Source organism: Dermacentor silvarum, chromosome 1 (genome assembly GCF_013339745.2).
Source record: "Dermacentor silvarum isolate Dsil-2018 chromosome 1, BIME_Dsil_1.4, whole genome shotgun sequence".
Classification (NCBI taxonomy): Eukaryota; Metazoa; Arthropoda; class Arachnida; order Ixodida; family Ixodidae; genus Dermacentor; species Dermacentor silvarum.
Window position 1 is genome coordinate 132,400,087 of NC_051154.1, and position 25,982 is coordinate 132,426,068.

Genomic DNA, 25,982 nt, shown 5'->3' on the forward strand with positions numbered 1-25,982 from the left:
TAATAATAATAATAACTCCACCATGTGTGGTTATGATGGTCAGTTTATGTCACAGCTACGTCGCAGACTCCTGTGCACGCCGCGCTCCATACTTTCGAATTAGAGAAGTACCATAATATATTTGTATTTTGTTTTGTTTCTGAGTTGCGATAAAATTAGTGAGTTCAGCCTGTGACGCATATATTGACAGGAATCAGTGGATCGTGGAAATTATGCAAGGTACAGTTTAACAAGCCTAGAACGTGCCACACGCGAAGGAAAATCATGAGCCACTCATCATTATAGGCCCTCCGGGATCAGCCCAGGAAAGAGGTTTCAAACATACCCGATACGGAAAAGTGGCGGGAAGGTTGCTAAGAAAGACGTTGTTTCGTAGGTCATCATAACGGCGTAGACATCATCGTAGCCTAAAGTAGAGAGAATAACCGCGGTGACACGATGTGTGACACAAGTGAAAAGGCAAACCAGTGTATTTCCTTTTTTCTTGCAGCCATCGTACGGCGGCAGCGGTCGCTACAGCGGCGCTCTCGCACCGAGCCTGAGCGTCTACAGTCCGAGCTACAAGGCGTCGAGCTCTGGTTACGGCTCCGATTACGGCCGCAAGAGCAGCCGGCCAAGCTCGGGCTACGGCTCGGGATACGGGTCCGGTTATGGGTCGGACTACGGGAAAAGTGCCAGCGCTGGTTATACATCCGACTACGGGCGCTCGGGTGGCTATGGGTCGGACTACGGTGGTCGCAACAGTGGCTACGCATCCGACTACAGCAGGCAAGCTTTTTGAATGTCCGTTCGTTCGTCCTGGCGTACTTGTTATCGCAAAAATTGCAAGGCCAACATGCAGCTGACCACAGCGGACATAGGTACATACAATGGGGCGAGGCTTTGATCTTCGGCACTCGCCAGATGCCGCATATAGAGGCGTCCACGTATCTATGATATTTTGCACGCACAATGTAGATCAGCGCCAGTGAGCGCAGTGCGGCTGCACGGTTTTGTGTCCAGATATCAGGAGCATGCACGTTGACCTGGGAACTTTTGCGACAGGTATCACACGAAAGGGGAACCTTTGGATTTTGGGGCGACTCGTGTACGCTTGCACATTGGAGCAACTGACTGTAGTAAAGACCTTTTTAAAAAATATATTTTAGTCATAAAAGCAATGCGTTTTTGCGGGAGCATCACAAATATTTCGTAGGTGGTGAGTGTCTTAATGCCTTTGCACAGCTGGCCACGTCATCCCGAGAAGCGGAAGACATGCGCTACTCCATCTGACATGCAAGCGAAATTTATAAGCCCTCATTTTTCAACTCTTTGGTGTCCTCCTTTATTAAGGCGAAAGCCTTACTATGTCTCATTAGTCAGTCGACCTTGAGCGAAACCGCTTCGGCGACACGAAAGGTACAAAAAGGCTATGAACCCTCGACCTATTGTGGGAGTCGAACCCACGACCTTCGGCGTTAATTAAGGCTACGAACCCTGGACCTTTGGTGGGAGTCGAACCAACGACCATTGCTGGAAGTCGTACCCACTACCTGTTGTCGGAGTCGAACCCACCACCTCTGGTGGTACTTAAGGCGAGGTTAATTAAGGCACAGGTATTTAAGACAGAGTTAATAAATAAATAAATTAATTAAGGCATTCGAACCCACGACCACGGGTGGGAGTCAAACCGTCGACCTTTGTAATTAAGAGGGATGAGTATGCGAAGTAGACTAAGCGAATTAAGGGGGATGTGTACGTCATGTGTCCGTCTTTCATGCATCGGACTTGGGCTTTCGCCTTCAAGTCGTCTTAGGGATAACATAAAAGACCCTCTGATATTTTTTTTTATGTATGCAAGGTGATGTTGGGGCCTCGTAGAGGCTACTCTGCTCCCACGTTTGATAAAAAGAAAAGCAATTTGCGAAGATTAACACTATAAGGACATACAAAAACTGTAGTGTGTACATGTGCCACTAGTTGGCGCCAGTGCTTCCAAGCCTATATATTCGATAGTGAATAAAGCCTAGGGGTCATTTGCTGACTAGGCGGCTTGGCGTATGGCTCGTTCTTGCGTAAACGCTACAAAAACCACTTAAGGAAGAGTTCATGCGAGCGGTTCACTAGTCGTGACACAGCCTACCATACCCGCACAAAAGTTCCGTTAAGCCTCGGTACAAACTTCACAATCACTTAAATATAGCCTCTCCAAAATGAAATGAAAAAGCCAGAAGTGTGCAGCTTCCACCGTTTTGTGTTGCCTCCCAATTAAATGTATACACCTATACCCGTACCTGTATGCAGTGCAATTTTCGGCGCTAGACTTAGACGTCGCTGTTGCTCCTGTTTTGGTTTTGTGAGCCGTGGCGATAGCTTCTTTTCCTGCAATCTTCCCTGTTTTATTACTATGCGACGAGCGATCGGTTGGAGAGCTAACAGAGCTACCTTTTCTGTGCGCTAAACGCAGAGAGGAGAATATTTCTGTACTGCATATAATGCGTCATCGCCACAGTTACTCGCATCGTTTTCTTGTATCATGGCTCAGAGACATTTCAATACCTCCCTTCGCGGGTTTCGCAGGTCGAGCACGCTGCCGCGACCAGGTAGCAGCTACGGCCGGCAGTCGTCGCATCAGGGCGCACCGGGGCCGACGTCGGGCAGTAGCGGTTACAGCTCCTACCGGCGTCCTTCGTCTGGGGGCAACAGCGTGGCCAACGCTGTCAAGATGTTCGGAAGCCTAGCTCATCGCGAGGAGGGCGCCTCCAAGCCGCCGGTGTCGCGGAGCTACTCAGTAAAGTCCAAGGAGGACGCAGCGCGACCGCCATTATGCAGCATGCCATCTCGACAAGAGTCCAAAAGCTTCGTCAACGTGCCCGCTAGAGCCGATGAAGAACAGCCGGACAACGCGGAAGCCAAGGTAAACTGCGTCAGTCTGACAAGTCATTGTTAGGTGTATCGTTAAGCAGTAGCCTGTCTGCACGTCGTGTGTGCCCATCACGGTGCAGCTGCGTAATGCGCTAAAACGACGTTATGAGCCCTCACACCTCCCTTCATTTTATAGGTAGAGAATCCTTGTCATTGTGTGATTTCAAAGATAACTTCCTGATATGCGAAAAAAACCTGACAATCACATTTACGTGAGCGAAGTCATGTCACACGTCCGGTCACAGAGAGAAACGCTGAATCCAGATAACATAAAAAAACGCATAAGGCCAGGTTGGTGACGATGTTCCAACAGGCAGGTTCGGCCTATAGCAGTCAGGGCGAGCAATAAATTCCCCTGTTGCGTCGGTTTCACGTCATGTAATTGTATCACCATAGTTTTTATTCTATCATTACATCAGGCATGTGGTTCTCCAGAGACGATATCGCAAATCCTCTGCGACTATTACCGCACAAAACTTCAGGCACTTAATGCCCCATTGTCTAGTTTGGACGACAGACCTCTTTCGGAGCGAATGATTCTGGATCCGTGGAACAACACTCAGACAGCAGTCACGAGCAACACGAACGCCGTTGACATTTTTAACGGAGAGCGGCCTTACCTACACGCTCTAGCAATGGAAGACAAGCGCCTGAGCAGAACATGTTTGTACATCACACGTGTACATAGTTCACCGTACACTATCCTCGTCAACCGCACTCTCTCACTCTCGTCTCCCTTTTCCCCTACGTAGAGTAGCAGGCCACTTACAAAGCTCCTGCGGTAGACCTCCTTGTTTTATTGCGATAGCAATTATATGGACACTCCAAGCGGATTTCTGCCGTCGTCGTCGTGGCCGAGAGGTTCCGTATAAAGTCCAAGGGCGATAAAATCGCCGCCGCGCGCCGTATGCTGTAGTGAAAGCGCGCTTTCACGGAGAGCAAACGCGACGTCTGCCGTCGTGCGAAAGGCCGTAGGGGGATGGGAGGGAGGGAGAGGAGGCGACGTTTAGCTGCGGCACCAAACGCGTATCTTGCGACCGGGCGCAATTGGAACTGGAGTCTCGCAGGCGAAAGGAGGAAAGCGGGAAGGCAGCGCGGGAGGGAGGGGGTGCGGCTTCTGCTTTGCGAGCAACTGCGTACTTGTACATTGTGTGGCGGCGGGCGGTCGTGCGCACCGTATCTTGAAAGCGATCTGCAACACGGCTCCTACCTTTGTATGCGCTGTGCCTTTCGCCGCTCAGTTTCCGTTGAGGCGATAGACCGCACGAACCTTCGCTCGCTGCTGCTGGCGCGCTTGCTCCCGCCAGCGTTTTGACAGTGGTTGCGGGCGGTCATCGAGTGTGATCTATTCATGTTAGCTTGTGAGCGCTGACATCATGCTTGTTAATTGAGTTAGTAAGCCAATGTGTCCAGGTTTATACAGCCCATAAAACTAATATCCTTACTCCGTACAGCTCTCTACTAATTTGCTATCGCAATTGATGCTTCGCCTTTCGGGTGAAACTGCGACTTTTTTGCCCACATTAAGACTGTTATTTCTGTGTATCACCACAGGCTTCAAAGTCCACTGTTGCGAAGAAAACAAGCAAAACGGAGCAATATTTCTCTTCGAAGGTTCCTGCGGCCTTTTGGAAAGACTAAACGCTGCACTCAATTGCGTCGAAATCCTCTTCTCTGCAGGGTTTCAAGCAATATATTTCGCTCCGAAATATATCGCTCGCAGGACCATAACAAGTAATCCGCATCTCCATAGTTGCCGCAATCTGCACAGAGCGGGGAAGACGTGTACCCAGTCCTGAAAGACCCAAACTGGCGTGTACGATGAATCCGTTCTGATCCAATAATAGTGAGTGGCCTCCGGGCTAGTTAGCCTCGTCATCACGGAGGGTTCATGCGGCACCATTCCACTCTTCCGAAAATGATCTTTGTTAGTAGGGAATGTGCGCAGCATGTACGTACGCTTATACAAGCTCTACGGCGTACACGGCGGTACACAAGCCGTAGAATAGTTGAGCTGCGAAGAAGCTGTTAAATTTGCTGATCCAACAAAGAATAAATGACGACATAATGGCCAAGACGACAGACTTAGTGCAGAATTTGCTATATCTGGTTCAACGAAAATTTGCGTCATGGTTCGGTCCATCATGCGAGGAGCCGTGTGTGACGTAAGGAAACTCGGCGATGCGTCACGCGGCAACAGCTGCTTTCTGAAATAAATGGCACTTCGCCAGAGCCATGTTTCAAAACTAGGTCCCTCACATTGCGAAGCTGAAGCGAACCTCACAAACCCCGGTGCGCTTTACACGCAGCATGCGCTGGTAAACAAGCTTGCTTTATATTAATCGACTTTCGCACCGCTTCGCGTGACATGAACACTCTCGCTGAAAACACTGAGACTCTGCTGAATTAGTTAAGCCACAAACATCTAGAAGCATACGTGTGCAGAGTGCCGTAGCGCTTACCTTGAAAGCCTGCTGGTACGATTCATAGAGCGTGCCGTGTAACTACAGCGAACTCTCTGACAAGATAAAATTACTCGAGGGATCTATACTAGAACTTGCAGCTTCAGCTGTAGTTTTTCATGAATTAACACCCAGCGCAGTTATAGTGTAAGCTATTCTTTAACGTAACGACGTTCCTGCTGCCAATCTTGTCATTGCATTCGGTGTGGCCTTCGTTCACACCCGCAACAAGTCTACACGTAGAAAGGGGTTGCTGCTGTACTCGACAACGATGCCACGGGAAAATAAGGCTGGCAGGAAGTGTGTCTGCCCATAAATACCCTTCTTCACATTTTCTGCCGCTGACCTACCGCCACTCGCTTGAACGCGATCGTTCCAGGATGCTCCCTTGGTGTTGCTTGCAATTTTTGTCTGAGCACTGATCAATGCAGTACCAGGAATAGCACGTAGTGATTGGAAAGACATCGCAGGGACCGTGCGCACCTGTAAAGGGATAAAACAATCCAAAACTGGCCAGAACACTTTGTATCGGTACAAACACTTTGTTTGGATTCCAGAAAAACAAGTCGACTGAGCTAGCGCTACTAGGCATTAAAGAAAAATTAGTTGAGAACATTGAAAACAAACACTTTACGGTGGGAATATTTTTAGATATTAAGAAAGCGTTTGACTCAGTTACTCACTCTATATTATTAAATAAGCTACCCTGTTACGGCTTAAGGGGAAAGGTTTATCATTTAATCAAAAGTTACCTGGAAAATCGCAAACAGTACGTAACATTAAACAGCTGTTCTTCTGATCAACACATAATCACAACGGGAGTACCACAAGGCTCGATATTAGGTCCCCTTTTATTTCTTTTATATGTGAATGACATCTGCAACATACCCCATACTGAGGAGATAGTACTTTTCGCCGACGATACAAATGTATTGTTCCATAGTAAAAATTTGGAAGAGGCCGAATTAAAAGCTAATATATGGCTAAGAGAACTATCACTATGGTTAGATGCAAACGAGTTGCAGTTGAATATAAGTAAAACGAAATATGTCATCTTCAGAGCTCGAAACTCGCATATACATAATAGTTTCAAACTGCGTTTCGAAGACGCAGTGCTTGAAAAGACGAGCAGTATAAAGTTTCTAGGTGTATTTTTTCAGGAATATTTATCGTGGAATGACCACATATTCCCATCTCCAAAGTAAGCTATCTCGAACAATTGGCGCACTATGGAAAATAGGTTCTTTAATTCCAAATAGATTAAAACCGGTTATATATCATGCATTAACTCAGTCTGATATACAATACTGCTTACTGATATGGGGCTCTACAACGAAGACCAATTAAAAAAACTAGAGGTTTACAAAAGAGAGCTGTTCGTGCTCTTGAACGCGTCCGCTTCAATGATACCACATCTCCATATAAAATAAGGTATAAATTAGTTCCACCAAATCATCTCTATACAGAGAAGCTCTCACTTTATATGTTCAGGCAAACTAAAGAAAACTGGGCAAATTTTGAGTCTATCTTCAAACGACCACAGACCGCAACTTTCGAGTGATTAACTATAAACTACCTAACATTAGAACTAATTATGGGATGCAAAGCTTGAGGTATAAAATTCCTAAGCTCCCAAATGAAAACAGGGAAATGTTAGACCTAATAAAGCAATCGTCTTCAATAAAATTGTATAAAAGAAATATATGTTACCGAACATAGCTCGTTGGTGTGATGTGCGGTTTTCATGTGGATTATGTGTGTTTTTTCACTCTAAATGTTTATTCATGCCAGTTGGAGCCCAATGAATAGTACAGCGATTTTATATGTAAGACACAGTAATGAACTATGGCTGTTTTTGTTTCCCTGTTTCCTATATTTGTTCCCGGATGCGTACTGTAGCAAATCGTGACGTCAAGAACTGGAACAGTAGTACTACAAATATGGTTAATTACGTTTCTTATTACTCGCCCAAACTGTGTTGCTCATGCTGTTTTTTTTTTATGTTTGCATATGGTTGTGCTTGTTTTTCTTAAATTGCATGTATAATTTTTTCTCGAACTTGCCTGCTTAATTTGCTTGTTCACGTTTCCCCTACTCCCTTTTCGTTTATTCTTACACTGTCCTGATTGCGTCGCTGGAGCGCAGATTGTACAGGGGTCAGGGCCTCAGTCAGGCGCTTGCTAGCGCCTTTAGTCCTGACCCTTCTGGTTTTCTGTAAGCAAACTGGAGAATTTGTGAATAAAAAAAAACGCTAAAGAATTTGGTATTCTAACAATGCTATGACAAGTTCCATGTGTGATGTGTAAGAAAGAGCTACAATCGTAGAACAGCATCTGCTTATTGAGACCGCTGAGCGTCTAATAAGGAGCGACCTGCACAACCCCGACGAAACCATTATTTCGACATTTCGAGCTACCAGATAATATATATGGGCGTGAGTATCGAGTTGTGTGGTTGGCTAGCTCGACACATTTTCTTCAGAAATGCCTTACTCGGCCATTGTGTATGCGACTTCAGGTGTGTGAGAGGGCACATGGTTATATCACTTGCGCAATTCGTAAGCGGGTGCAGAAAAGACTGCTTTGGCACTGGCACCCTCGTTGCTTAACTTCTTGATGAACTGTATGCTACTGAGGGGACGACACTTCTTCGTTGGGCAAGCACCCTGCTCAGCACATTACGCAGTTCAGGACGGTTGCATGACGCCCGATTTTTTTTTTTTTTTCGTGGTGCGGGATCAACATTTAAACAGCTGAGCAGGAATCCCTCGAGCGACAATGGCACAGAGCGCATTTCCGACATATTTTCAGCCTGTCGTTGCCGTGTCTACATTCTGTGCATTGTGCACGCTACAATGCCGCCTTCTATGCATTCTCGGCGGCTGCCACTTCAAGTCAAATTAAGGGCAAAAGCCCACTGAATGCCACTGAGCCAACTTTACAGCATAGCAGCTGCGCGATGATAAATAACGCGGTGTCGGCGTGAAAATACAGGGTGTTCATTTTTAAGTTTTACGGAATTTTTAGAAATCGCCTCTGGCAGGAGCATAATTCTTATCATTCATTGAACCACGGCGGCCGCATTTCGATGGGGGCGAAATGCGAAAACACCCGTGTACTTAGATTTAGGTGCACGTTAAAGAACCCCAGGTGGTCCAAATTTCCAAATTTCCACTACGGCGTGCCTCATAATCAGATCGTGGTTTTGGCACGTAAAACCCCATAATTAAATTTTTTAGAGCTGGGTTATTCGATGAGGCGGATATTAGTAGCACGAAAATCGAAACACATATTCAACTAATTAACAAAAAATTACTAATTAACTTCCTAGTTAATTAATTTACGACAGATATTGCAATTTACGAATTGTAGTCGGTGATCTTGTCAGGCGTATCCACTTGGAATGAATTTCCAGAATGACACCACTTTGGAGATATGCGCCATCAAACTCGCCGTAAAAATACACTGCTGTTCCACTTACTTTTTTTTTTACCAAAATGCTGTTTTATACGTTGAAGCACAAGAGTAACTAGGACGCCCATGTATTTCGTCCCACACTTTGGGAAATAATATTTCGAAACTGGTACGTGTCATCCTGAAAATTCATTCCAAATGGATACGCCTGACAAGTTCACCGGCTACAATTCGTAAATTACAGTATGTGTCGTAAAGTAATTAACCAAGAAGTTCATTAGTCAATTTTTGTTAATTAGTTGAATATGTGTTTCAATTTTTCGTGCTACTAATGTCTGCCTCTTCGAATAACCCAGCTCAACGATAAGAATTATGCTACCTGCCACAGGCGATCTTAAAAATTTTCGTAAAACTTAAAAATGGACGCCCTGTATGTTGAAAACACGTTTCGCGTGGTTGTCGCTTTGGTTTCCAGAAAACATTCGAGCTTCCGATTTGTGCACCATAACCTTCAAAGTTAGCATAACATTGCGTCGGAGAAACACATAAGGTGTTTGGATTATGGGCGGTGCTTCCGGGAGCTCTTGCCCGCGCCTCCTATACATTCAAGCGTCGAAAAGACACTGGCCGTCGAGCCTTTACAAATAATAAAGAAGTAAATATCTATAAGGATCGAGTGAAAATTGCCTCTCCTATAGTTGCTACTGTTTCCGTTTGCTGCCCCATATGAAACGCTGCATTCCTGCAACAGTTGCATATTGCCGTACTCTTCAAAACAAGCGCATCTGCAGCGAATTAAAGGGTGTTCCCAGCGAGGCGCATACACCGGGCTTCCGTGAGGTTTTCTCCGTGTGCCATCAATCACATTGGTTATACCGGAAGGTCCAGTGCATGGTTGTCGTGTTTATCGTGGATCGTGGTAGCTTGCTTGGGCGCTTAGTATAGCTGCAACTGAAGCACCGCACATCCTTTATGCGTCAGAATTGGGCCGCAAGACGCCATACGCAGCGCTCGGTGTCAGCGGAGCGATGTACGAGTGCCGTGTGCGCGTCGTTGTTCGTGCAAGGAGTCGTAACAGCCGCTCCCGTGTTTGGAGGCTTACACCACATGAGCCACCCGTTGACAACGGCGGCCCGCTCTCTGCGCAAGTTGGAACACACAAGCGGCAGCAAGAAGACAGCATTACGTGAACTCCCTGCGTGGCTCTCGAGCGTAAATATACGAAGGCCGTCTCGCGAACAGTAGCAAGGATGAACGTATTATATGGGGAGTGGCCGCTTCATCAGCACCGACGTTGTGGCAAACAAAGCTTCCACAGAGGAACCGAAGGTAGTTTATTTGCACTCGTATACATTATCATGTTATTATATACTACAGTGTCAGACGGCGTGTCTCCAGGATTCACTGGATAACAGTAAATATATATATATATATATATATATATATATATATATATATATATAAAGAGAGAGAGAGAGAGAGAGAGAGACATGACGCACCGCTTCACTGGCAAGTGAACGTTCAATATTCATTTTGATTGACACTTACCAATGCAGTGCTTTTTTCTTTGTTGCTTTCTGGGCACGCCGATAATTGATTTCTTTGGCTGATAGACCAGTTTAGCACTGGTAGCCTTCTTTTTCTACGCCTTCTTCTGTCAGTAGAATTGATGGTGCAGTGATCCAAGATAGCCAGATTCCGTCAATGGCCATATGGCTTCTAAAATTTCGCACGTCCAGCTTGTCCTTACTTTTTTTTAATAAAACCTTGATGTCGTGAAATTGCGCGGAGTAATGACAAAAAAATATTAATGCTGGCGTTTTAGATGCCAAGACCACGATCACATTATGAGGCACGCCGTAGTGGGGGACTTTGGATTAACTATGGGTACCTGGGGTTCTGCAACGTGCACCTAAATCTAAGTACACGAGCTTTTTGAACTTCGCCCCCATAGAAGTGCCTCTGGCGCAGCCGGGATCGAACCTGCGTCCTCAGCAGCCGAACGCCATAGCCACTTGGCTATACCGCGGCGGGTAGGTGCAATGACAATGGTGTTCATGACAACCGAGATGCCCGGCGGGGGTGCTTCTCTAGTGCTGTTTGTTCTATATCAACGGTCATGGGAGTAAGGTATATAGTAGATCATCCCTTTCTTGCAGGCAACTTACTTCTTCTAGCTTATTTTTTTCTTGGTTTCTTTATTATTATTTTGTTTTGTGTGCGCATTGCTTATTTTTCTGGGCAATTGTTGACCCGGGCACGCATTGAATAAGCCTTGTTTGGTGCTGAGCATACCACCTTGACGCCTTCTTTGCTGGCTATCTTCTTTAGCTTGTGGGTTAGGCCGCGTATATACGGTACAGCGGCAACATTTTCCCTGGTGCCTCTTTCATTTTTTCTTTCATGGGCTTTACTGTTCCAGCGTCTCGTGTTTCTTGGCAACGCTTCAGCTGCCTCTGTAAGCAGGCCCTTAGGGTAGCCTGCGTTGGTAAGCCTGGAGCTCTGGTGCATGAAGCTGCCTTCTAATACATCATGACATGACTTGTTTAGGACCACTTCTAGAACCGATGGTCATGATGGCTCGTTTTACATTCTTGGAATGGTCGAAATCGTATGGCAGAAACCCGCTGCATGACAGTGTTTCGCACTTCCAGCATGTGTGTTTCTCTTCGAAAATGACGGTCCAATCGAGAACCTAATTCTTTTTTTTTCTGGCATTTTAAAGGCAAAGTTTGATTCCAGACATGGCTCCATGGAAGGTGGCAAACATACTTTCTCTGCATTTGGTTAGTTCTAGCTCATTCACCGAACTGTATTAGGCGAGCAAATCATCTACATAGCGAGAAATAGCTAGAAGTTTGTTGCCTTTTAATACATATAAATTATTCTGCCCACTATCTGTGAGGAACAGGTCACACAGGTACGGTGCAACCAACGGTTTCCGATGGTTTGGAGCGGAGTCCTTATGGAACAGGTCATTTTACGACAGGAAATGTGCAGCTTCAGGGCAGCAAGGAATTTCCTAGTCCTCAGTAGCTCTGTCGCGTAACTAGTGAAACTGATTTGTCGAAAGAACACGTCAGCAATGGGGCACTTCACGTGCAGAAACTCCTTGAGGAGACGAATTTTCCTCTACAATTCCGGCTTTAGTATGTTCGCTACTCGCTAGACATGTTCTTCCGAAGAGGGTATTAAGCCGAACATCTTCACGACAGCATCGATGATGGTGTTTTTCTTGACGCTTCAGGACGACATTCTCACTCTGCAATGAGCGGTGGAAATGTTGACGCTCAATGAATTGGCGACAAATGCTTGCAAAGAAGGGCTCAGCGAAATAGAAAGGAACTCGAGAATAGTGTTTGCCAGAGCTCGTTGTATGAGGTGTAGCGTATGTATTCTTCCCGTCTGTCCATGTCAGTGTTTTCTGCTTGAAAGCTTTTTTGCAATGCCTTGTGAACTGTTCACGAATGATGACACAACTACTGCACCAGAACAGAAGTAGTTCAAGTTCGTGCGAATGGCGGCTTGATGTCAGTGAGTGTCTATGGACATAATCAGGCCGGTTTCTTCTGCTTCAGCAGTTTGAGAATACCGCGGTGGCTAAAGATAACATCATACTTACGGCACAAAGCTCAAGTTACTGAAAGCGTAGCGCTTGTGTAGCAGTGTCAAATCAACCACGTGAAAAGGAGAGATCGAGAGAGAACGTTCTCGTTCCTTGTCAGCATATACTGAAAACTGGAAAAAGAATCATGTAGAAAGAACAAAAGTTAAAGCTATAACGGCTTACTTTAATGTGCACTCGTGTCACTGCGTGCATTACATGCGTCCGCGCATGTGCGTGAAAATCTAGCTCGTAGTTGAACGAAACAGCACTGAAAAAAGTTTATTCTCTAAAGAGTAGAATACCGCAGGAAACGCTCAAGAAATACCGTAAATTTTGGCACTATCTTGGCATAGGGCGTAGCTATTTCAATGTCATTTTTTTCTTGATTTTCTCTTTTCACATAGATGAAACAGAAAAAAAAAAGAAGAAAGTAGCAGCTTGTCTAGGTGCTTGACGAAAGCACTGACGAAAAGGCCCTACAACCTTAAATTTTTCAAGGGTCTAAGAAAGAATACACTTTAAATCTTTTTGGCGCTCCTTGCGGCTTATCTTGTCTCCCAACAATAATAGGCGTCAGTCTTGCCTACACTACTTCATTTAACAATCTGCGCTCGGTACTTTCCTGTCAGAAAAAATATATCACGCTTGTACGCACATGTTCTCACTTACCTGTAAGTACTGAGAGCGCAGCGCTAAAGAAAGGAAATGCACGCAAGACAGGTTAATATTGCTTGAGGACAATATAGGCCCCTAAGTGTACAAATTTTCTTCGAGTATTTTCTGCATTTATGGCTTATTAAAAGTGAGAGGGTGTACACCTTTCTTATGTTGGTAATGTTGTAACAGAGATGTCACTGTTACGATATTATTTGTAAAAGATTTGTAGTAGTTTCCGTTCTTTTGATCATGCTAAATTAACATTTGTATGCCACCAACACGAGCAAGCATTTGTCCAGTCCTTAGCAAGAATTTTTGTCTTTGCCAACGAAAATTATTCTAGTTTAAGAATTAGCGCAATAGAGTACTTAGTTTGTTAGAGCAGCCTGCTTTGTAGCAATATGGCAGTAATCTAACCGAACGCTCATTGCAGTCTTTTTGAGCAGTCATTCTGCAATCAGTGTTGAAGCTCGAACGAAGGCAAGCCGTGCAGTGGCGGGGCGAAGAATGTTTAGCAGTGCCGAAGTAGTGCAGTGTCTTTTTTCCACTTGCGTGGTCGAATAAGCTGTTCCGTATCTTCGCGCAGGCGACCAACGATGCCAATCTGGCCAAGTCCGAATCGAAGAGCGGCAAGCGTGGCTTGGCCCCGGCCGACTTCACCTCAACGTCCGACTCGGAAGAGAGCGACGACGACCAGAGCGAAGACGAGGAAAACCAGGCAGACGACGGCGTGAGCCGAAGTACTTCGACGCCTGACGCGGCTGGTGACAGCGGTCCGGCCCGCCCACCGGCGTCCAGGCAGCAGGCGACCGTCCGGCGCGCCGCCGGTCAACAAGTGGACTCTGCAGACTTAGAATCTTCAAGGTGCGCTAGAGTCTCCATCATTTATGCGGCAAGATGAGCCACGGCCCTCGCGGCTTTTTTGCAAACAAAGGTTCCGATTGTGCATAATCTTTGTTGGGCTCAATGAACGCGCTTTCAGCAGGTAGAATCTGACGCTCGATTAATGAAGCTTCTGGTTCTTAAGAGCTGTTGCTGGTGCCCTCGTTATCTTCGTGCTATAGCTATAGCAATTCGCTGCGGCTCGTTTATAGAGCGTCTATGCATACAAGCAGCTTCGTAAATGCAGGTCCTGGACAAGCATTCACAAAAGCTTGACGCGCATTATGACGAGAAGGTTTCTCAAGCCTCCCCTGGTCTCATTGCGTCGTTTAGACTACCACCCGAAATTCAGCACAACAGTGCCAGTCTTCTACAGATGCTTGGACTGCATGGGAGTGGCGGTTACACGTCGTTATGCACACTTCGTGCAACGCACTGAGTCTCCAGACTGTAATGCATTTAATGGGTCTGAATCTACAGACCGTGTACTATATATGCGATTGTCCTGAGTACGTGCAAAATCGACAGATGTTTACTATTTCCCTTGCCCATCTCGACAGCCAACCGTCTTCAGAGGATGGGCCTCTTTCGGGACTGTAAATCTAGTTTTCAGGTCATCTAGCCCTTACTTGATTGTTTAAGCAGAGCGGGTCAGCAGTCTAGGCTCCCACTAAAGCTCTCCGTTACGTATTTCGCCTTTTCCATCTTTCCTCATCACCAACCATCTTGTTCCTCTTTTTTTTAGTAGTTGGTTATATAAATGTATCTCATTCCGACTTCTCAACCCTTGCTGTCCTTACACATCTCTCTATCTCTCCATTTCTCACGCAAATCCTGTATATATGCTTATTCAGCTATAGCCAGTGAACGCTGGCTTTGTCCTATGAGGATTTGAGGATACTGAATACATCTGCATTAATTCCATGCTAAGCGCCACGATGCGCCGTGCTGATACCTCTACGAAATGAAGATAGGTTAGAGCGAGCGAATACTCTGCAGTTGGAGTCAGTGTTGAAATTAGGACACAAGAGCTTAATATAGCTTTGCTGCTGTACCAGTGAACAGTACTGCCTGTGCGAGGTGCCACCTGCTTGCACGTGCGCCGCGAAGATAAGCTGGCGTGCGTGCTGCTGGCACATGAACGGTGCCCACCGGTAGCGGTAGCGGTAGAGCGCGAACACTGCACTAAACGTTCTAATGTATAATGTTCGCACAACTCAAGCGTGAACTGCGTGGTCGCTCATTATGAAACGTGATACCAGTTTTTGCCCCATATGGAAACAACTTCCTAAAGGCGCGAAAGAAAGTGTTTGTTATAATGAGAAAGTTATCTGAAATTGGGCTCCCTTGGTTGATTTCAAGACAACGCCATGTGTACAGTGTTTGTATTGTGCGGACAGCAGGATGACCCCTCGCGGTACCTTTAACGTAATATTTTCGTGTATATTACAAATACATATGTGCGAGGTTTTGTGGGACGCTTCACAATAACACTTAACCCAGTTTTTCTAGTCTACAAAACAAAATTAAGGAAAGGCAATGTTTTACGTGTTTGACGACACGATGTAACAACGAATGCACGAATGCATTACTCGCGAGTAAATGTGTGATTGTACGTGTGGTCCGTCGTTTGCGAATCAGTGAAGCATCACTGGAAACAAAACCATCGTGAGAGGGCTTAGGATAAATTAAGACTACGTTCAAATCTAGTAACTGTAGGAAGTGATTTTTTTATTCATGCCGTACATTTTTTAGAAAAATATTTGAGAATCCCAAGATTTCAGAGAACTCAAGTATAAAGTTTACAACTCCTTAACTCGGCAATAAAAAACAATATTGAAATTCTGTAAACTGCCCCTATTAAGTCATCTAAAGTGGGTAAAATTGACGTATTACATACCGCTGTCTAATATATCACTAATTTGAAAGTAGGTCTGTGAGTAGGTAAGGATTGTAAGAATTTCAAATAAGCTGTAAACTCCTATATGAAATTTGTCCGCTTTAGATGCTCTAACATACGCAGTTTATAGAGACAGTGATATAGATTTGTTTTGGTGCATAGTTACAGATGTATAAACTTCGTGCTTTAGTTGTTTTAAAACATGTGTTTCGTAGATTGCTTGAACTTATCTTTCTGTCTTAAATGCAACAAATTTTATCCGAATGGATCCAGCGATTGTCTCATGAGAGCCTTTCTGCTTTTTACATGTATTTGAATAGGGAAATCGGAGCTGGCTGATGATTGCATATGTTCTAAGGTGTATAGAATAAATTATGCTGGAGCGTTTGTCGCGAATAGTTGACCTGCTTTCGCTTCGGTTTCCTAGAAAATTAACCCGAAGAGAGTAAACAACTGGAATAATGGCGTGCACCTAAAGGCAAATATCATTTCTTTGCAGGTATAGCGGACCTAGAAGACCGACGTCAATTAATTCCGCCATACCACGACAAATATCCAGGAGGGGTAGTTCAGGGGGCCATGCACTGTCTGCGAGAAGTCGGAGCAGCACCTCCCTTAGTCCAGCAGCATCGCCCCCGGCAAGGACATTGTTCCTGACGAATTCATGTTCCAGAATTCCAGTGCTCAACGGATCAACAGTGAAGAAAACTCCAAGCCCACCGAGGGGTGCGGCACTTTCTTCTACCACAAGCACCTCTTGCGAAGAGGAATGTGAAACTGAACAAAATAAAGACTTCAGAAAGTCTGTGCTCAATATGAACCTTACGGAGGAAGAGAGAGAAATGTACCTGTCGAGGCAACGAGAAGAACGCGAGCGATGTAGTCATCCCGGAGAAACGGATTACAAAATGGAGTCTAGCAACGCAACTGAGACAACCACGACCACAGAGACAGAGACGTCCGAAGACGAAGGAGCGGTCGCCCTTTCAAGGTCGGCATCTTCGGCTGTCGGGAGAAGTAGCTCAAAGTCAGTGCTGCCAGAGCCCGGGCTCCGCGCTAGTGGTTCGAAGGTAATTGTGGCCAGAAGCTCTTCACAGAACACACTACTGTCCAAGAAAGGGAGCAGGGACAACATTTTGCAAAGCTGCCAGAGCAACGACCGCCTTCACGACCGATCTCGAAGTGCATCGGGCGGAGATCTCTTGGAAGCGACTACCACCACGGATGACGACGAAGACGCATCAGAGGCTCGCAGCCGACGTGTGCGCCGGCCCCTCCGTCGCAAGGGTTCGAAAGAGAACATACTGGATGCCGAGCCCGTAACCAGCGTTACACCTGCCGTCAAGTATGACCGACAAGAGTCGACGAGCTCTGTTGCCTCCTCAAATACGAGTTCATCAGAGGCGGCCGATCCTCCACAGTTGAGTGCTCCCCACGTTACCGTCTCAACTCACACGACGAGCGAAGGGGACGACGAGGACGAAGATGAAGAGGATGAGGACAATGAGGACAATGAGGACGAAGTAGCTAGTCTAGCGGTCACACCCGTTCCCTCAGCCGGCCAGTTGTCTCCAGAGCCTTCTGCGGCAGCTCCCGTGAAGGAAGAAGCCCCAGCAGAGGAGCACGACGAGGCTGAGTCATCCGACTACAGCCAAAAGGATGAGGAAGAGGAAGATGAGGAAGATAAGACTCTTGACTTTAGCGGGGATGAAAAAGGGGCCGCGGGGGCTTTATCAGACAACGAAATTGGTGACACGGTTGAAGGTAAAACCACCGTACAGCAAGACGAAGAGGTTGACACTTCTAGCGAGGAAGCGACGCCCGAAGGCAAACAGAAATGCGACGTTGAACAGGCTGTAAGCGCCGACATTCCTGAAGGCGAAACTAGAGAAATTTTAAGTGAATCTGAGTCTGAAAAATCTGAAAGGTCTGAAGAGGAAGGCGAAGACGAAGAAGAGGATGAAGAAGATAATGAAGAAGACAATAAAGAAATGCCTGAAGCGGAGGACGTGGAAGAAGAGGAAGAAGCAGGAGAAGTTGAAGAATTGAAAGGTGAAGAGGCTGGCGAAGAAGTGAAATTACAAATACAAAAGAAAGAGCAAACAAGCAGCACTGAGGACAAAGTAAAAACGGCGGGTGGGGAAGGGGATGCCGATGTGACAGAGCCCTCGGTCGAGGTAGAACACATCAAAGAAGTGGAGGTAGAAGACATATCGCACAAAGTCGATTCGGAGCGGCTATGCGACAAGGAAAAATCACCTGAACAGTCAAAGGAAAAAGAAAGTGACGAAGAAGCTTCTGAAGTAAGTGATGAAGACGAGGAAAGTGACGAGGAAGTTGAGAGTGACAGTACGAAAAGAAAAGACGAAGAGGTACAAAATGTAATTTGTGAGCCTTCAGATGATGTCCAGCAAGATACTAAGCATGAAGTCAAGGATGAAGAAACGTCTGACGAAACGGAAGAAGAAAGTGATGTTGAGAACCATGAGAAACAGAATGGTAATGCTGTTTCGGTGCCAGATGGCGGCACACGGACAATTCCTGAACAAGCTAAAGAAACTGAAGAGAGAAACGAGGTTGATGAAACAGAGGACGATAAGACAAATCTGCCTACCGAATCATTTATTCCCAAAGCAGCGTCATCAGACATCACCACCACAGATAAGGAGCCTGATTCCTTGCCCAGTGAGTTAGCCTCTTCAAGCACATTCCCTGATGTTTTTCACGCGATTACGAACGTTTCTCCTAGGCACGCGTTAGAAGTGACCGCTAACGCAAATAGGTCAGAAACTGGTACTGGAGACGTGCGCTCTCCTGAGAGCCGGCAAGAAATAAGCCTACTCTCGAGCTTCCCTAAACCGACTGTTGCAGAAACCAGCCAGCTTGCAAAGACACCTTCTTCTCAGAGCGTCACGAGCCCGACACTGCTAAGCCCAGTGGTCACAAACAGGACAGCTGTGCCGTATGTCAAGCAGCCAGTTGTCGAAGAAACGCCTCCTGAAGAAAAACAAAGCAGCTCTGCAACATCGCCGCTGTCTCCTTTCAGCCGTCCAAGCGTTAGTTCAGTGAACAGGTTAGCTTCCCAGTTTTCCTCTGTTCCTACCACAGCCCAGTCGCCACCAGTGAGGCGAAGCAGGCCGGCACATTCCGGAATTCCTACACCGTCCGTCTGTAGTGACTCAAAGCCTGATGAGAACAAAACTCTAAGCGCAGCGCAGCCGCAGGCAGTTGTGATCCGCCGCCAGCGGCCCACCTCTTCAGTTCAACCGAACCAGCAAAGTAGTGTCGCGACACCATCGCCGACTTCAATGACCAAGGCTTCGGTCTCATCGGCTAGAGTGCGGCCTCTGCCAGTTCCGCCACCCGCTGCCGTGCCACCGACTCGAGTGAGGGCCGTACCTGTGGCACCACCTCCCGTGTCATTAGTCCGGATTTTCCCTGTGCCACCGCCTCCGGAATCATCATCAGCGCAACCTCCGGTATCGTCTGCGAAGGTGCAATCAACGGCTGTATCCGTTCCAACTCCACAGGAGAAAACGCATTTACCTATTCGAGCGAAGTCAGGAGCGTCAACGCAATCTTTTCCAGCAGCACAGGAAAAGACGCCCGTCGTTACGATCCCGCCGAAGGCAGAAGTACACACACCGCCAAAGTTTATGCAGACGCAAGAAAAAACACAAGCATCTACAACTCCAGCTAAGCCAGTTGTACAGACACCGACAACGTACCCTGCAGCTCAAGAAAAAACGCATGTCGTACCAGCTCCACCAAAAACGTCGATGCCACAGTTTCCAGCAATGCAAGAGAAAACGCAAGCTCAGCTAGCCCCGCCAAGGACTCTTCCATTGCCAACACCTGCACAGCGGCCGACATCCTTGGATATAGGCAAAGAGAGCGCTAACAAGGTGCAATCAGCGGATTCCTTTCTCCAAAGTTACAGGCGGTCACGAGAGCTCAGCAAAAGTGATTCGTCGGGACACCTGAAAAGTCCTTCTGTCCTCGCAGCGCAACGGACGCTTCTTTCTGTAGATGCAAAACAGGTAACTCCAGTAGAGAAGAAGCCAGCAGAAGTACCTAAGGCATCCTTTACGGCTCCAAGCAAGCCCCCCAGTGAGCCCCCTCTTCCAAAAAGTAAATTCCAAAACTCGCCAGAACAGACACGAACAGTGTTTGGAATTCCTCCTCCGGGTCGGAGATCAGTAGCATCGGCAAAACCCGCAGAGGCGAAGAAAATCGAACAGGAAGAGAGGAGACAGCCGGCGCCTTCAAGGCATAATGATCAGGGGAAGAACGGCAGAAAGCCGGTGACCAAATTTATAGGTTCCTGCAAGGACATTGACTCTCTTTTGAAGTACGGTAGCGACGAAGAGCCGGAAACGTTTGAACAGTTCGAAGACCAGTTCGAAAAAGGCGTCGCCAAAAAAGCACCGCTTCCCATGCAGTCCAAAAAGCACTCTCCAGGGGACAGAGTTAAACACTTCATTGGGAAATTTCAAGACATTGACGATATGTTGGGTGCAGCAGCTATGCCCGTTTTCCCACTAAGCCCCAGTGATCGCAGCCCATTCGAACGGTCATTCGCCGACAGCTGGGCAAAGAAGCCGCAACAAGAGGACAGTGACTCCTCGGGTGATTCGTCCCTCGAAGAGGTCAAGGTGTCATCAGTGAAGGTACACGAATCTAAGCAAGCAATACGGCCTCGACTTGACGCATACACCGAAGAGATCGACTCCAGTGCAGTCCGTATCAGGGAGCCCAAAGTGATGCAGGGACAGATTACGAAAAGACCAACGAGGAAGGTAAGCAGCACCTATCTCACTTAGGACCGTCAACATGCGCGTATTTCGGCGGACGCTGTGGCCCGGGTAGTTGGTCCAGGTATTTGTTTAAGCATTATCTCAGCGTCCTCGATACAAACAGTATTGACCCTTTTCGCGGAGCAGTTTGTTTTAGAGAAACGAGATGGTGCTCACGGTGGCGCGCCATACCTTTCCTCAGCGACCGCGCACGAATACGAAACCATTACCGCCTCTACCTTGCTTCTGTGCGATCAGAAAATGCAACTGAGTTTTCGCTAACACACTGTGCTCCAATCATGCTAGATTGAACCATGTGGATTGAAGACGTGTGCAGTAGTTGGCTGCAAAAATAGTGACTGGCATGTTAAGGAATAGAATGAATCTGTGTGGCCAAGTTCGCGGACCGCTGCTGCAATTGTCCGAACGCGTTACCGGCACTTCGTGATGTACGGCTTTCCTCGAGGATACAGAAATTTGCTCATCCGCCAGCTTTGTATCGCTAACCTTTAAAGAAAGGGCTTCATCCCCAGAACGTCGGCAAGAGTGAGTACCACTCGTTAAAGAATGACAAAGGGAGTAGCGCCGCTTCCTGTCATAGTAAGTTTCGCGCATGTTATCTATACACATCTGTCCCAAATGGCAGGAAAACTTACGCCTACTCTATCGCCGACGTATCAAGAATAAGTGAATGGGCGCACACTTGAATATATGCGCACTGTATACGCACAATAAATGACGGACTACACCTATGGCGCACGAATGGTCGAAGCTGAATGTTTCGTGACTGTCCACAAGAGTAAACGAGTTACTAGCTGTAATATATATTTGCGACAAGGTATTACAATGTACAAAAAACAGCTACGTTTCAAGTATTGTGCGCAGCAAGAATAAATCTAACGAAACTGAGCACACCCGCGAGCGATTAGGCAGAAAATAACCAGATAGTGGCCGCACCGAGGAACTTCACTGAGTCAGAAACTGACAAGCCACTGCTTCAAAATATTTGCCGAATAAAGAACAAAGAGCAAAACAGACTAATCCTGACTGAATTCATAATCGAAAAGCTGGGATAGTTTGGAATACATATTTAGCCCCGCTTTTAGAACAAACACCATATACGCTGCTTGCGCCGCTTGGACATGGCTTAATCAGCTCCGAAATCGCTTTTGCATGTTCTCTGAAGCTGTGATCAAAGCTTCGTGTCGTCCACCTAGTCACTGTCTACGATATCTCCGAAAACAGAGGTTTTCTAAGCCGCGCCCGCGTCATACACTTCCATTGTAAACAAGGAGGCAACGAAGGCAGTTGAGGCAAGCAATGGACGCGTCACCACGTGATCAAACATGGCAGCGCCCACGGGATCGCCGCGAAAAGGGTCAATAGAAAAAGAAGCTCCGCTGTCAGCAGTTTCACCTAAAGAAGAACTTTCGTGTCGAAAGACAATAAACTATCAGCAGACCATTTATTTATTTATTTATTTATTTATTTATTTATTTATTATTTATTATTTATTTATTCATTCATTCATTCATTCATTCATTCATTCATTCATTCATTCATTCATTCATTCATTCATTCATTCATAATACCTTACAGTCCCACTGAAGGGCATTGAGTAAGGGGGTAAGTTTCTACAAAACAGAAAAAAATTTAGCAGAAAAAAGTTTGTCCAGGAATAAAGATAACCCTGTGGAGGAATCACTTGTGAGAATAAGAAGGGCATGTGCATTGAACGTTCAGTGTCATCGCATAGGGTGCAGCATGAGCGGCTGTGGCGGACAGGGTACAGGTTTCGCCACCCTAATAAAATCTTGATAAAATCATCGAATATAGTGGATAACCTAGGGGTGCTACAGTCAAACCGGCTTAAATTGAACCTCAGGATGCGCTGTCAACACATCCTGCGTTCAGTAATATTATACCAATGACTACTGAACCTTTGCAGCTTTTGTGATTCATTGTGTGTTGTAATTGTGTGTTCTTACGAAGATGTAGCATTTCTAATAAACACACAAATCGGAGGCCAAATATGAGTACAATAATAAAGGTTTAACAACAATCATTTCAATTACGGCACAAGTGTTTTCGAACACAGCCCGGTATTTAAAATTTTAATGAAGTACCATCAAGCGTGGATTGCGTTATTGCTATAAAGAGCCAACACCACTTGTCAAGTAACTGCGCATGCATAGCGTGACAGCGTCATTTGCGCCTGAGTCATCTGCGCCGTGAAGTCAAACGCTTTTAAGAACATTCCGATAACCTAAAGTTGGTGCATAGATATTGAGCGCAAGAAACACACGCAACACGAAAGTAAAGTCTCGTGTCCACCTCTTTTCTTTCGTGCTGTGTGTGTTTTTACGCTTACTAACTGGTCAAATGCTCTGTTCGTGAGGGCCGACATGCGCGCGTAAACGCTGCACTGTTAAAAAAAAAAAGAGAAAAAAAAAAGAGAAGCTCTCTTTGGGGCTTGTCGCCCAACAATAATCGTCGTCAACCTTAGCGTACACTTTTATTTAAAACTCATCGTAAACGGAACAGTAACAACCGTAAGATGAAGTTCCCGCGACCAGGATGCCTTCCGAGTCGGTCCCTTGGCGCGAGATCTCAGCCCACACACGCCATATTCTTCCTGTGGTAGATCAAGAGCCTCTTATGTGAAATTTATACTTTTTTTACGCCGGTCTTTTTTATTGTTGTTATTAACATATCAATACCGCATAACTTATGAATTAACACATTGACGCACTCTCGACAAACCATTCTGTCATTCTGTTACATTACTTATGTTCTTCGAAGTCCTTGCTTTTTACTGGATCATCCTGTCATCCAATTCCCGGGCTATCCGATGCGGTCGCGTCATTTCCCTTTTTATTACGTATCAAGCAAGCGACCAACCAGCCTCGGAATACAAACGGCAGTGAAAGACACCATTTTCGTCTACACTTTCATTATTTACTTACCAGAATGGAGTCGTGTGTGCATACTATATGTATGCTTCTACGAGCAACGCGCCGCACGTATAATTATTCACCTACGAAGGGGAACTGCACAAGGAGAGAATGCGCCAACAAATGTCTCAGAATCTCTGTCTCCAGGGCCGTGCGGTCATGTGCCGAAATCACGCATCATCTCCACCGAGGATGACGCTCGAAATCGTCTGGCGGGCGAGAGTGTCCGAGAAGAATGGCGGGCAGAGCGAGGCGCACCTTGGCCGCGCTCACGACCCAGCGGAGCGCGTCGAGCAATGCGTGCGGGGGGAGACAATGGCGGCGCTCTGTTTTGCGAGCTTCCAGTCACGGGCTGCGGTCGACGAGAGAGGGCCGGCCACGACGCAACCACTGCTGGCGGCGCAAGCGGAAATGCCTCCCCGTGCACCCTACGCGGGCCGCCTCGCGATCATGAACTCGGACGGGGAGGGACCTTCGTCTTTCTGTTCATGGGACACTAAACTTTCCCTCGTGGCCCCTTTCTTTGCACTTATTGCGCGTTTCCCCTGACGACTGTCCACTGCGCGGCTGGCCACGCACGAGGTGAGAGCGAGATGAAGGGAGCGGAGCCGTCCGGCTCGGCAACAATTGATTTACTCGTGAACGCGGGGAGGAAAGAACGGAGGAGTGGGTGAAAGCGTGGAAGAAGAATGATGATGAGAAGCGAGGCGCGCTGTAACGAAGGTGCCTCTTCTTCGGCTGGGCGCTTCACGCGTCGTTTCCTCCCGCGGCTTCTCCAACCGCCCTCCCGGCGTTGCACCGCACCCGAGTCTCGCTCTTTACCTGGGGCTTTTCCTTTTTCTTTTTGTCTTTCTTTCCTCGTCTACGAACCAATACTGCGGGCAAGCGAGCACGCATTTAGTGCTTGCTTTCATGCGCCAGCATCCGTAGGCTTTGTTTCGCTCCTCGTTAAATCAGTTCTCGCGGCAGCACGAACACTTTTGAGGCTGTGAGGCCTTAATAAAGAAAAAGGACAAGATGAGAGAACGGAGTTTGGTTGGGGGCAGCAGTTCAGGGAGAAAATGCTCAGGTTTTCCCAGTCATTCTGAGGTTGCGAAGCGCACCGCGGAAGGATTTAAGAGGGTCATTAGGTTTTGAATGTGGCCAAAGGCGCGGCTGCATTGCGTAGCGGCAGTTACGCCGGAAAGCCTATTAAAAGCACCGTCCAAGGAAAAGGTCCCTTGAGGGTTTGGGCCAAAGGTTAAATAGTTCTGCACTGAGCTATAATCCTCTCATCTCTGCACACGCCTATGTATGCACGAGGACGTCGGGCGAGGATGAGCGTGGAACCCCAAAAACGTTTGGTGAACGACCGCTTGTAACAGCGTTATGCAATTGCTTCTATAGCGCTATCAATGTGCACTGAGCGCGTCATCCTCACGTGGAGCAGCTAGAGCCTCAGCTTTCGGTCCAGCAGGTTTGAGTAGACAAACGGGTGTTTGTCGGGTATAGAGTGCATGCTACGTATGGAATCGCTTGCTATTATACGACTCGAAATTAGTCTCCCATAATTTACGTAGAGCGTCAAGAAACCTGTATACTGTTTCTGCTTACTATTGGGCTGTCTGTTTCGTCGTGTTCGACATTTCGATATGCACACCTAGCATATAAACTAACAAGATTTGGCAACTTAAATATTCTGTTCAGCTTCCAATGTAAATTCAGAATTTCCAGGTATACGGCTTAAGCGCAATGAATAAATCAAAGCGAGAAGACACCTGTTCCAGCCAACTTCGGTTTTTTTTTTTTTTTTTTTGTGTGGTGGCAATCCAGGCTTTTATTTGAGGCGGTCCTCTCCTATAGCTTTTTCTTCATTTCGAACGATTTGTTTTAATTGCCTGTACTTGCACAATTCCGCCTCTTCATCTAGATTGCATGAAGATGCCGACGCAAATTGGCAACACAAATCACAGTGCGCATTTAATTAAGCAGAATTTCAGTGTTTTTATGTTTTGAATTACGTTATGGCACGTGTGTCAAATGTGGAAACATATTTGGTCAGTGCTCAAGGCGTGTCTATATTTAGCAGGGATCCGGAGTCTAGCACCGCTTCGAGATATCCATTCCCTAAATGTGTCACCAAATACTGCATTGATTTTCCACTTAGTTTTGTAGCGTAAGTGAGGACTATTAATTGGTAACTGATCACTTGGAACATGACATGAAAGGGTTTATACTGTCTAGGTTTGGGCGAGTTGGCAACCGATCTTGCGAGCCAGCGTGAAAATTCACACGAGAAAAAAATGCAGGAGGGGGAGGGGGAGGGGGGTGGAGGGGGAGGCTAGAACGTAAACAATGTGCTCTATCTACGTTCTAGCCTTTTTTTTTTTTTTATGCTCGTGTAAATTGCCGCGCTGACAGTTGCCAT

At 46.6% G+C, this 25,982-nt stretch overlaps 1 protein-coding gene across 1 annotated transcript in view; it reads left to right on the plus strand.

The window, feature by feature from the left end:
• The window catches only part of LOC119436054 (uncharacterized), a 293,233-nt gene that overhangs the window by 89,680 nt on the left and 177,571 nt on the right, over positions 1–25,982 (plus strand). The window contains exons 3-6 of the mRNA XM_037702798.2: positions 491–768; positions 2,560–2,896; positions 13,630–13,907; positions 16,325–20,624. Of these exons, the coding sequence (XP_037558726.1) occupies positions 491–768; positions 2,560–2,896; positions 13,630–13,907; positions 16,325–20,624 (5,193 nt within the window). The remainder of the gene's footprint in view (positions 1–490; positions 769–2,559; positions 2,897–13,629; positions 13,908–16,324; positions 20,625–25,982) is intronic.